This window comes from Prionailurus bengalensis, chromosome C1 (genome assembly GCF_016509475.1).
Source record: "Prionailurus bengalensis isolate Pbe53 chromosome C1, Fcat_Pben_1.1_paternal_pri, whole genome shotgun sequence".
Lineage (NCBI taxonomy): Eukaryota > Metazoa > Chordata > Mammalia > Carnivora > Felidae > Prionailurus > Prionailurus bengalensis.
The window spans coordinates 170,992,756-171,005,041 of record NC_057345.1 but is presented as its reverse complement, the minus strand read 5'-3'; the positions used below and the strand labels follow the sequence as shown (position 1 = coordinate 171,005,041).

The window sequence follows — 12,286 nt, the reverse complement described above, 5'->3', positions numbered from 1 at the left end:
AAGTGGAGAAAAAAGCTGAAGATGGAATGAGGTTTTTGAGGAACAAATGGATATAAAGGCACAAATATATGTGGTTTGTATTTATTCTCTGTGCTAACTCATTTTTGTTTTACAAAGGTAGTAGGGGTAATGACCTATTTCTATACATTTGAGTTATTTTCACAGAACCTACCACATGTACTATTAAAGCCTTGGCAAACTGAGTGACTGCTTCTATTCAAAGTCCATGTGAGTCAGGATTATCTCTATTGCTGTCTAATTCTAAAAGCTTGGAGAGTCAATAGGTTAGCATTTAGGAATTTTCCATTTACGGACACTGATTCAATTCATTCTTGGTTGTAGTTCTGCACATTTATTCATAGGCATTACTGGAAATTTAAGACAGACTGAAAAAAAAAAACCTACTGACTGAGTTTAGAGTCATGTTGAAACCAAACTTAAAATATGGAGGAAAGCTGGTAATGATGACTCAGTACTGAAGCTAAGTTAATGATTTAGTGACAGGTTTCAGAGCTGCAGATAAACTGAACAAGTCTCAGCATGCAACTACCTTTGGACAACTTTCCACTGACTAAAAACTGCAGAGAAGAACATTTTTGGTATGTTCAGGGGTAATGGAAGCCTCTGAATCACGTGCTTTTGAACTATTATATCACATCAGTTATTTCCTTCATTACAACCCCTCTTAGGTGACGGTGTGAGCCTCTCCAGTTTGCAGGCTAATATGGCAGAAATGGCTACACACTGCTTCGGCCACAGTGTGCCCTCTGAACAACTGTTGTTGCTTGGTGCTTAGGGATGATGAAACACTTTACTTGCCCTTGGTCTTCGCCTGCTTACTGAATATCCATTCATCATTAAGCCCCTGTTCTACCAACTCTTTCTTAGTCCTCTGACTCAAAGGGAATTTTATATTAAGGAGGTCCCTTTTTGTAATGTTTATTTAACTACCCACTATATAATAGTCATTTCCTTTTACAGGGAATTTATATGTTGCTTGATTACACAGTGAGCTGTGGGTGGGTGTTTGCTATGAGAATCTGCTTTAAATGATTTCCTTTGTTGTTGTTGTTGATGTTTTCACAGAATGTCACGCTTATTCAAAATAAATTGTCCTACTGCCAGAACTAAGCTGTCAGAACCTGTGGGAGTGCTAATTGGAGCCAATCAAACTTTAACTGACCTGCTTCCACACTTAAATGACAAAGAGGAATTTCTCCTACTTTGTGAAGCAGAAAGGCGAAGCTCTGATACCTGGCTGAAGGAACAAACTGGGGAACATTTTTTCCTTGCCACTTGAAGCCATAAACCTGGTCTTCCTTATGAATTCATTTAAGAAATTAACAATTTTGATGGATTTTATTATGGAGTAAATGGCTAATAAACTTTAATTCTGACTCACAAGTCAGAAGTATCTAGTTTAAAACTATTAACAGGGTAAAATCTGCTTTTTGTCTACAAGGCAGAAAACATTTTTGGTCAAACTGAGAACCATTTCCAAAGTGATTATCAGCTGCATTGTGAATTTTAATATTCAATGCATTTATTCTCAGTTACTTAGAGTTCCTCATTTAAAGAAGTATAATGACAAACATTTCAAGATGAAACATATGTAAGTATTAGAAAATGTTTTGAGGGGCGCCTGGGTGGCGCAGTCGGTTAAGCGTCCGACTTCAGCCAGGTCACGATCTCGCGGTCCGTGAGTTCGAGCCCCGCGTCAGGCTCTGGGCTGATGGCTCAGAGCCTGGAACCTGTTTCCGATTCTGTGTCTCCCTCTCTCTCTGACCCTCCCCCGTTCATGCTCTGTCTCTCTCTGTCTCAAAATAAATAAACGTTAAAAAAAAAAAAAGAAAAGAAAATGTTTTGAAGCATTGCAGGAGATCAGTAAGAGTCTATTTTTAGGTTCTTACAGTTGTATAAGAGGAAAAGTTTTCTCTTCTTCTTTTGTAGGTTCTTTGATGGTCTAATTATTAAATTGATATAAGAGAGATTGACAGGAGAAAAGTAAACAAAAGTGTAGTAACATGGGTACATGGGAGAGACCCAGAAAAACTGAGTAACTCCCAAACGGCCAAAGCCATCAACTTGAGTATCATTTTCAGCTAAAGACAGATTATGGGGGTGGGAAGTCAGTTATAGGAGGCTTCAAGGAAGAGCCCAGTAAACAAAAATAAGACTGTTATGCAGAGTTAAGTCAAGGCTTTCTCCATTGATAATAGTTTCTAGAGATTTGTTTTATTTTATTTTTTAATGTTTATTTATTTATTTTGAGAGAGAGAGAGCCTGTGTGTGAGCAGCAGTGGGGGGGGGGTGGTGGGGGAGGGAGACAGAGAGAGAGGGAGAGAGATAGAGAATCCCAAGCAGGCTCCACACTGTTAGTGCAGAGCCTGATGTGGGTGACACTTGAACTCACAAACCATGAGATCATGACCTGAGCCAAAATCAAGAGTCAGACCCTTAACTGACTGAGCTACTTAGGTGCCCCAGTTTCTAAAGATTTAGGCATCCTCGTTTTTCTAGTATAGCCAGGGAGACAACCTTACAGATGGGGATTTCCCTTATAAATGTAAATATTTCTTACAAAAGGGTAACTTCTACTCAGTTTTCTGAGCTTCACCAGGATCTTCTGTTTCTTAAAAATAACCTGCTTAAGATAATCCATATGCCAAAGAGGTATATTTTGGAATGGTGTATTTTGCTTCCCTTTACAGACATGCATATAAGAAAAAATATATTTTTGTATAACTTGACTAGATTTATGTTTAAGGTAGTCAGGAACAGTTAGTTACATGTTCTGATTTTTTCCTCAGCTACTACATCCCGAAGAATCGGTTTCTTCATCATTACACAGATGAATTTGCAAATAAATAATTGCACATATTATGACACATAGATTATGATACTAATAGGGGAGCAAAGTATTGTAGGCATTATGAATTCAGATGGGGTTGTCAGAGAAGTCACCTCTCTGAGGTGAAACTGCAGCTGAAATCTGAACAATGAGCAGAAGGAATAGCATTTTAGACAAGGAAACAGTATGTGCAAAAGAGGCTGAAAAGAATGTGGAGTGTTCAAGGAACAAAATGCCAGTGTGGCCAATGAGAAATGAAGTAAAGAGCAAATGAGATAGGGGACAGATAGGTGAGACCAATGTTAAGATTGTGGTATAATTTACTCACTATGCACCCATTGAAATAAATAAGAAAGCTGTATAAAATAATGGGAATAATGTGCTATCTCTCTTCCATTTAATAAATAATGATTTTATCTTCTCCCAGTCAGCCAGAGGCACTATGCAGTGTAGGTAGTGGGATTATTTTTATCACAGATGAAAGTAAAAACAAGTAAGAAGCCAGACTTTAATATAGGCATATCTTGCAGATATTTCAAGTTCTGTTCTAGAATACTGCGATAAAGTGAATATTGGATAAAAGAAAGTCAAATGAATTTTTTGTTTTCCCAGTGCATAATACGTTATATTTACACTATTCTATAGTCTATTAAATGTGCAATAGCATTATGTCTAAATAAACAATGCACATACCTTTATTAAAAAATACATTATTGCTAAAAAATGCTGACCATCATCTGAGCTTTCAGCAAATTAGTAAGCAACAAAATTTAATTGAGTAAATTTGAAGATCTAATTGGCTTTAAGAGATTTGTGAATAGGGCAGTGTCCCATCAAGCAAGTAGAGAGCAACTCTGAGGAGTTGTACAAAAAGGAAGGGTTTTGTAGGAAGGAGGATGCAGCAAAGAAGTTATTAGCAAAAGAAAAGAAAGGATTGTTTCAGGTAAAGTCACTTTCCCTTAGGGGGGAGAACAGGGCTCTTATCTTGCAGATTACCTCATCTTCTTTTGAGGGATGGAGAAGGCCCACAGGACAGATTACCTTATGGATGATGAACAGAAAATTTCTGACTAACCTGTTAAGACTACATTTCTGGGAGAGATTGAAGCTGTAATCAGGTTAGGTATTAAACCCTGGTTTGGTGACTTGGCCTGGAATAAGTGACTCCATCTTGGGCCTGTGGTTTTCTTTTTAACAGAGTAATAATCCTTTTGCTGATGGAGGGTCTTGCCTTGGTATTGATGGTTTCTGATTGATTGATTACATGGTGGTAGTTGTGAAAGTATGAGGTGGCTGTGGTAATTTCTTAAAATAGGACTATGAAGTTTGCTACATCGACTGACTCTTCCTTTCCAAATGCTCTGTAACAAGCTATGCTATTTGACAGCATTTTACCCACAGTAGAACTTCTTTCAAAACTGGAGTCAATCTTCTCAAACTCTGCCACTACTTTATCATCTAAGTTTACATAATATTTAAAATCCTTTGTGGCCATTTGAACAACGTTCACAGCATTTTCACCGGGAGTAGATTCTTTCTCAAGAAACTGCTTTCTTTGCTCATCCATAAGAAGCAACTCCTCATCCATTCCAGTTTGATCATGAAATTGCAGCAATTCAGTCACATCTTCAGGCTCCACTTCTAATTCTAGTTCTCTGTGAATAAGGAGGCCCAAGGAGAAAGACAGAGTAAGGGGAATGGCCAGTCAGTGGAGCAGTCAGAACACACACAGCATTTATTGATTAAGCTTGCCATCTCAAATGGGCATGGCTTGTGGTGCCCCCAAACAGTTACAATAGTAACATTGAAGATTACAGATCACCATAACAAATATAATAATAATGAAAAAGTTTGAAATATTTGTGAGAATTACAAAAATGTGACACAGAGACGTGAAATGAGCAAATGCTATTGGAAAAATGGTGCTAATAGACTTGCTTAATTTGCCACAAACCTTCAATTACAAAAAAATGCGATACTTACAAAGCTCAAAAAAGGGAAGCACAATTAAAGTATGACTGTACCTAAATGGAACTTTTGAGCCACCATAAGATAATAGTCCTGAAAGCCAGGCTTTGTTCACACCAAGAGGGTTTTCCAAGTTCTGGTAGCTCTACCTAACATACATGATTCAGGATTGTAGATTTGAATATTGAGTTTATTATAAACTGTGGACAGAGGACACCTAGGAGATAAGAGAAGAGATCTTCTGCCACTTGAGATAGGGAAAGCATGTATCTTCTGCCCTGGTGAAATGTAGAAAAAGGGACCTGGATAGAAGGTGTTTTAAGCAAATGATCAGACAAAATATTTTGATCTCTTACTTCTGAGCTGAAATCCCAGAGTGGGGACCATGAAAGCTGAGTGAAAGCTTATAGCGGAGAATTTTCCCAGTGACTTTGTGTGTTTAGCTACAACAGAATAAAAGTGGTGGTATGGTGTGTCCAATCCCAAGCCTCCCTTAGTGCCTGTTCTGGGATGGAGGGCTCAAGAAGTCCTGCTGAGATAGGAGCAGTTTATCTGCCATGAGCCTGCCATGCCCATAGTGAGGAGTCAGGGAATCCCACACAGGAAACAAAAGGTTAACAACCTCCACAGAGATCCAGCTGAAGGATGTAATTGACACTTGAGGATCCTGCACCACCAGTGAAGGCTGAGATTGGGTTCAGTCAGAAGGGGAAGACCATAGTTCCCAGATTGCACCACCCGAAAAAAATAGCCATAGATTCCAACAGTAGATATTTTCAGAGAACCAAGTGACCAGACAGACAAGGGACATTGTCACGGAGACCAGAGAAAACAAAGGGGAACAGGGGATTGCAGGTTTGCGTTTGAGGCCACGTTTTTCTGATGCTACAGTCGTAGAAACACACCTCCCTATAAGGCCTCCTTGAAGGAAAACAGTGGGTTGGAGAAAATATGAAAGACTGAACATTTAGCAGATATTACTGGGTTTTTAGAAAAAGAATGTACAAGAGGATGATGAGATAGCATTAATAGGCACTTGGTTCATGTTCCATTCATTCAACAAATAACCACTGAATGTCTCTTATATTTCCTGCACAAGGATTACAACAGACACTAATCCCTTTCTTCCTGTACTTTACATTCCAGTGACAGTGGTTCCAAAGTGAAGCTGTAGAAAAAAAGGAAACAGCTTAATTAGAACAACTAGAGACACTACAGTTTATTTTCACATTTGAATAGTAGTGTGTTATATTTTTTAAAGTGCTTAAAAATTTTTTTAATGTTTATTTATTTTTGAGAGAGAGAGAGAAACAGAATGCAAGCAGGGGAGGGACAGAGAGAGGGAGACACAGAATCCTAAGTAGACTTCAGGCTTCAAGCTGTCAGCACAGAGCCTGACACAGAGCTCGAACTCATGGACCGCGAGATCATGACCTGAGCCAAAGTCTGACGCTTAACCTACTGAAGCACCCAGGTGCCCCAGTAGTGTGTTATATTTTTAAACCTACAGCTATGGGGATGAAAAAGTATTCTGGTGATATGCATTGTCTCATTGGGGGTAAGAAAAGCTAAAAATCACTATAGAGCTTATTCTTGTTTGGACACCAAGTTTAAATAACTCGACATGTTATCACAGGGTCAATCATAGAGTCACAAAGATTTAGAGCTGGAAAGGATCTTTGAAATCATAAGGCCCAACTTCATAGTTTGATGGCTAAGGAAACAGATATACAGGGAGTTGAGAAAAATCACTGCTAGACCTGGGGTGAAAATATATGTTCCTTGACATTAGTCCAGGGCTCTTTGTAATAGAACAGTGCTTCCATTTGAATTTTAGGAGAACATATTCATTGAGCCCTCTCTAGGGCTTGCTTTTGCAAGTATTGGGAACACCTGGGCAATGCAATGATATTTCAATAGGGTAGAGGATTAGAGGAGAATAGACACTCATTAGAGTGGCCGGTTCCTCCTTCTCTTTCTCAATAGAATACGAAAGATAGCCCAGAAAAAACCCAAGCAACCTGAGTGGCAGAGTCCCCACCAAGTGACAACCTACTCAGCAGGGGTAAGCTTGGGCTCACGAAGGAGACATCTGAGTTCAAATTCCAACTCTACCACCTATGAACTAGCTTTGTAATCAGTTGTAAAAACTTGTAGCAGGAAATTTATTATAAAATATGAGTAAAATGCTGAAGGTTGCAAATGACTTACCTTAAAAGGATACATTAAACTTAGGGTTATCTCTAAATGATACCAGTCTTGTGCACTTACACACAAAAGTTTTTTGCCCAGTTCTAAAGGGGTAGAGTTATGGTTGGCACATTGAGAATAGTTTCTGTTCTATTATCTCATGGTACAGTTGACCAAGTGGTGTTTCACTTTATAGATTCCATATTTATATGTCGAAGGAAAATTATGGCAGTGCCTGCATTTTCCTTTTTTTGTTTTCATCAAAATTTAAGTACTTTTCTGATAGAGTATCATATTCACATATCATCTTTCATGTATGATGTGTCAAAAATAAATAAGACTGAGAACTACTGAACTAAAGATTAGGTATAGGAGACATTCCGATCACACACAGGGCTAGTGCTCACCTGGAGGGAAAGCAGAGAGGCAAGAGTGAAAGAATCATTTTTTTTTTTTTATTTAAGTGATATTACATGTATATAGTGATAAAATCTAAAATGCCATTTGATCCTTTCTGTCTTGCATTTCTTTCTCACTTCTCCACTTAATTTAAAACTCACTTAACTATATAACTTACAACATTGCATTTAACAAACTCTAAGAAAAAAGTACACTTTGTTTCAGGTTGATATTTGATTAGACTTATATGGTAAAGTGATAACCTGTAGATACATTCATATTCCAGTTCTTGGGCTGCCATTAGTATTACATAATTTTTCTATCATTGCATGCTTTTTGGCACTTACATATAACAAACAGAGCTATAGAACAGGCTATTACTATAGAACAGACAATTACAATGAAAAAAAAAAAACTGCTGACAGTGCAGAGCCTGCTTGGGATTCTTTTTCTCTGCCTCTCTCTCTGCCCCTCCCCTGCTCGCATGCTCTGTCTCCCAATAAATAAATAAATAAATAAATAAATAAATAAACAAACAAACATTAAAAAAATAAGGGAAAGTAAATCTTATTTTCCAAGATGCTTAACACAAAATACCATGACACATTTCATATTCACTTGTTTGGGAAAGTCATGGAGCTAATCTGTTTTTTGTCACACACCATGGCTTATGTTGGATACATTGGTGTGTTTCAGCAGAACATTTTAACAAATTAACTTAAGGAATATTTATTAAACACCTGTTATGACAGTCTGTAACAGTGCTGAGTGGGGGAAATTGTGTGTGTGAGAGAGACAGAGTGAGCACACGTGAGAGCAGGAGGTGTGGGTGAAAGTGTTAGGCAAGGTCACACTGAAAGAGAGTTTACCATAACAGGAAAAATATAAACAACATTTCTGATCCTTACCCCCAGGGAAAAAATATTCGTAATAAGTTGTATTTGGTTTATTTTATAGGAGAGTTGACCTGGTTATTTATATAATAAATTTTAGTATTTTATTATTTAAATATAACAGTATAATTGTGTTCATTTAAGGAATATAATTTGTAATTTGAGCAACAACAGTGGAGTCCTTTTATCTTATTGAATACTACATTAGAGTTGAATAACTTAATAAAGCAAACTTTTCTCCCAGTGTTAAATTTAAGTGCTCTTTGATAGAAAGTTTACAAAAATATTTAAGAAATACATATTTTTCTTTGTGTCCGGTGAATATTTAACTTACCAATATTTTCTCATGGCTCTTTAGGTTTTTATATTGGGTTTAAATAATGGCACTTGATATAAATGGGAAGCTGAGCTTTCTACCTTAATAGCTAAAGAGCAAAAAGAATATAAACTTAATGTGGAGCAAAAATATTATTTTCCTATAATTAATTTAACAACAGTCAGATTCTGCAGTTGATAATTAAACCTTTGAGCCTCAAGTTAGATTTCATACTTGGCTTGTCCTTTGAGCTGTCCCTTGGCTGGCTGTTTCCTAGTATTTGTGGTGAGTTCCTTCATCATGTAAATGAAAAAATCATTTCACCTTTCTAATTCAAAAGTAGACAAAATGAAAATTAATTTTAAAAGTTGATGAGCTTACTATTCTCTTGGGTTGGCCCTCAGGAGTATTTATGCTAAATTAATAGTATTATAAATAAACCATGAGTACAGAAATTGTCTGCTACCCATAAATACAAAAATCCTTCCAGAAGACCTGCGTAGCATGTTATTTCTTATGTGCCTTCCTATACAAAGAAAGCCAAGGCACATGGTTATAATAATGCATTTATTCCAAAGGTCTGCACATTAGTTTGCATATAGATGGTCTCCAGATTTAACTGCAGTATCACACACATGTGAATTTATGATTGGATGCTTATTGATGGTGAAGGGAACATTGATTTAGATGTCTTTAAGTAAATATGTAATATCTACAGAGATACATACAATATAAAATTATCTTTTTATTTAGGACTTCTTTACTTATAACTTTACATATAAGCATGTATTTTTGGAGTACTAGGCATCATAACTTCTTTGCTAGATCCTTCGCAAGAAGCAAACTAATCATATTTATAGATAGCATGATACCACCATTAAAGCTGGAAAGGAACATAGAATTCAATTAATATTGCAACTTCATAAGTACAAAAACTTGGGCTCAGATAGGTCAAGAATTTTTCCAACAATGGCTCACATTTTCATGATAGAACTAGGACCAGAACCCATTTATTATTTTTAGCTCAATTCTGTCTCAGATTGACATCATCAGAAAGATGAAAAAAAAAAAAGTATGTGTTAGAACTGTGCTCCATGTAATCAGTGATTTCTTTCTTTGTAACTCTCTTCTTTGTCTTTCCTTTGAGAGAACAAAAACAAAACGAAACAAAAAAATACCTCTTGCTCCCGCTGAAGGTATTTAGAAAGTGCTAAGAACTTCAGATCGCGACCATATAGGTCATAAACTCCTTTGTGTCATTTGACCCTTATTTGATGATTCAACTAGAGGCATGAGTGTTTCTCAGTTTCCCCTGCCTTTTATTACATGTGGTTTTTAAAAACATTTTAATCATGGTTTATTTTATTACATACCAAACTTCTGGCCTGGAATCTCATGACACTATTGATTGAGTAGGAATTTTGTTAGTAATTCAGATATAGAAATGTGTCCAAAATACACTATATTAAAATGTGAGGGTTCATCTTATCTGTGACTAGAACAGGAGTTCCTGCAGTGTGAGTCTAAGGCTTCCAAGTAAAACAATTTTTAATGTCATTTATTTTCGGCCGTTTACAACTTCTCTCTAATACCTACATTTCTTTCTTTTTATTTTTAAAATTCAAATTTGATCACATAGTAAAAACAAAACAAAACAAAAACCACCTTAGGTTCCCAGGGAGTTTAGGGGCCTTAAAAAAGTGTGTGTGTATTTGTGTGCATGTGTTTTCATATGTTTTTTTCAGTGTCCCCACTTAGTTGGAAAGCTACTCTGGGTACAGACATCTGGGCACATTGTCACTGATAGAATTGAGCAATTTTTGTTTTTCTAACTCTCGTAGCTCTGGCCAGCTTCACATGGGCTTCTATCAGTTGAAATTGTAACTTTGACTTCAGCCAAGTGTAGGTTATTGGGCTATGAGTGCCAAAAATCACGAGCGGTCTCCACACTTCAAAGTGTGAATAAAAGCAATATTGTAAAATAATTATAATCGTTTGAAGCAGAGCCAGTCACACAGTCTGAGCCCATCTTCCTTCATTAATTTGTATACAGTTCTTATTTTAACAGAACAAACTTCCAGAGGGTACTCACATGGGACTGCTGAACCAGCTGTACAACTTTTATTTTGAAGAAAAAAGTTGAGCCTCAGATCAGGCAGTTTTAAAGACAGGGAGGGACTTAGCTTTCCAGAGCTTGACCAGCATGTGGAAGGACTGCTCTCTTGGCTGCACTAACTCAGGGCGCTCCTACCTGGGTGCCACTAGAGTAGGAAGTTGTCTGTTTGTTTCCTTCTGTTCCCGAGGGTCCTGTTTGCTTCTCCTGCCTGTATCAACGTGACTGTCGGTGGTTTTTGCACACCCTGCTCTGTGGGGGAGTGCCCCAACGTGCCTGTCTTATGTGGCCTCTATGGACACACTGCTCAGCTGGCAGAGAGCAGGGAAGTTTTCTCCCAGCACCCAAAAAGAGAAAGAGGAAACTACTTTTTCCTTCTGGGCTCCTTGCAGCAGAATAGACTTCTACATTGCCTCCCTGGATTTCTGGAGTGGTTTCCAGGAAGAAGTTAAACTTTTACCTTTAAATGGATGACCATGTCACAATCAGGAAGAAACATCTTCAAAGACCCATCTTTAGGTAAGTAATGCTACACCCCAGTTGGCTCCAGGGTTGTCAGGAAAAATAATTTCTCTTCTTCATCCTTAACTTGGGAATTCTGGCACTAAGTTACAGCAAAGCAGTACAGTGTGTCTAACGTTTAACTTCATGCATACCCAAGGAGTCCTTTTATTTTCTATTTTCTGAAACTCTGTGCACAAACTGTTATCAACTCCTCAAAATTTATTTAAAAAACATATTAGCTATTCAAGCGCATGAATGACATAGCACTGGAAAAACTTCTACAACATTATGCAATCCCTTGCTATTTCTAATGGTTGCACAGCCCTCTAAGTTGGAAATACTGTGCTTGGTTATTTCAACTAATTGCACTCAGAGATAGTGTTTTAGTGCAGCAAATGCTATACCTTTTTGCAGTAACGTGGGAAGACAAATTTGAACTTGATGGCTACTATACTAAAGTGTACATTTTACCCCTAGTTCAGGAGTGTCTTTCTGCAGTTTAGGAAACAATAGGGCAACAGGAAAAATTTTATACTGTGGTGAAATTTGTGGGCAGAAAATATGTAGATACAGTGTAACAGATTGAGCTAAGGTTTTATTTTGGGGGGAGACTCACTCTCTAGAGAGCAGCAATTTCTTCACTGACTTCTTAACCCTTGATTCTTTAGTTATTTATTATGTACTTTAGAATTCAGAATTAGGAATTTAAAAAAAAATAAAGAAGATAGAAATTCAACACAGTTTCTGCCTCTGAAGACAGAAGATTTTAAAAAAGAAGTTAATTATTTATCAATGTTGTACTTCCTCCAAAATAATATCCTAACCAGAGCAGAGATACTACATGTTAGTAAAACTAAATGTTAAAATCAAGTTACAGTCACTGGTTGTTGATCTAGAATTAATTACATGATAATAGAAGTTTATGGGTGGAATTCCTGGCATTCTGTGATTGTCACATAATGCGTAAGAGTGGGCCTTAAGGCACATATTTTATGCATTTATTAAAGCATTATTATAGTATTATTAGTAGCAACAGTATACTTTTGTAAAGC

At 37.1% G+C, this 12,286-nt stretch overlaps 1 protein-coding gene across 6 annotated transcripts in view; it reads left to right on the top strand.

Annotated features, from left to right (window-relative positions):
* The window catches only part of PDE1A (phosphodiesterase 1A), a 329,787-nt gene that overhangs the window by 77,350 nt on the left and 240,151 nt on the right, over window positions 1-12,286 (top strand). The window contains exon 1 of one of the 6 annotated variants that reach the window (XM_043577221.1): window positions 10,742-11,249. The exons of 4 other annotated variants lie outside the window; for them this stretch is intronic. In XM_043577221.1, coding sequence (XP_043433156.1) covers window positions 11,197-11,249 — 53 coding nt within the window. In that variant the 5' untranslated portion in view covers window positions 10,742-11,196. Of the gene's footprint in view, window positions 1-10,741; window positions 11,250-12,286 lie in introns of those variants that run through there. One more of the 6 variants, XM_043577222.1, reaches the window with a different exon arrangement.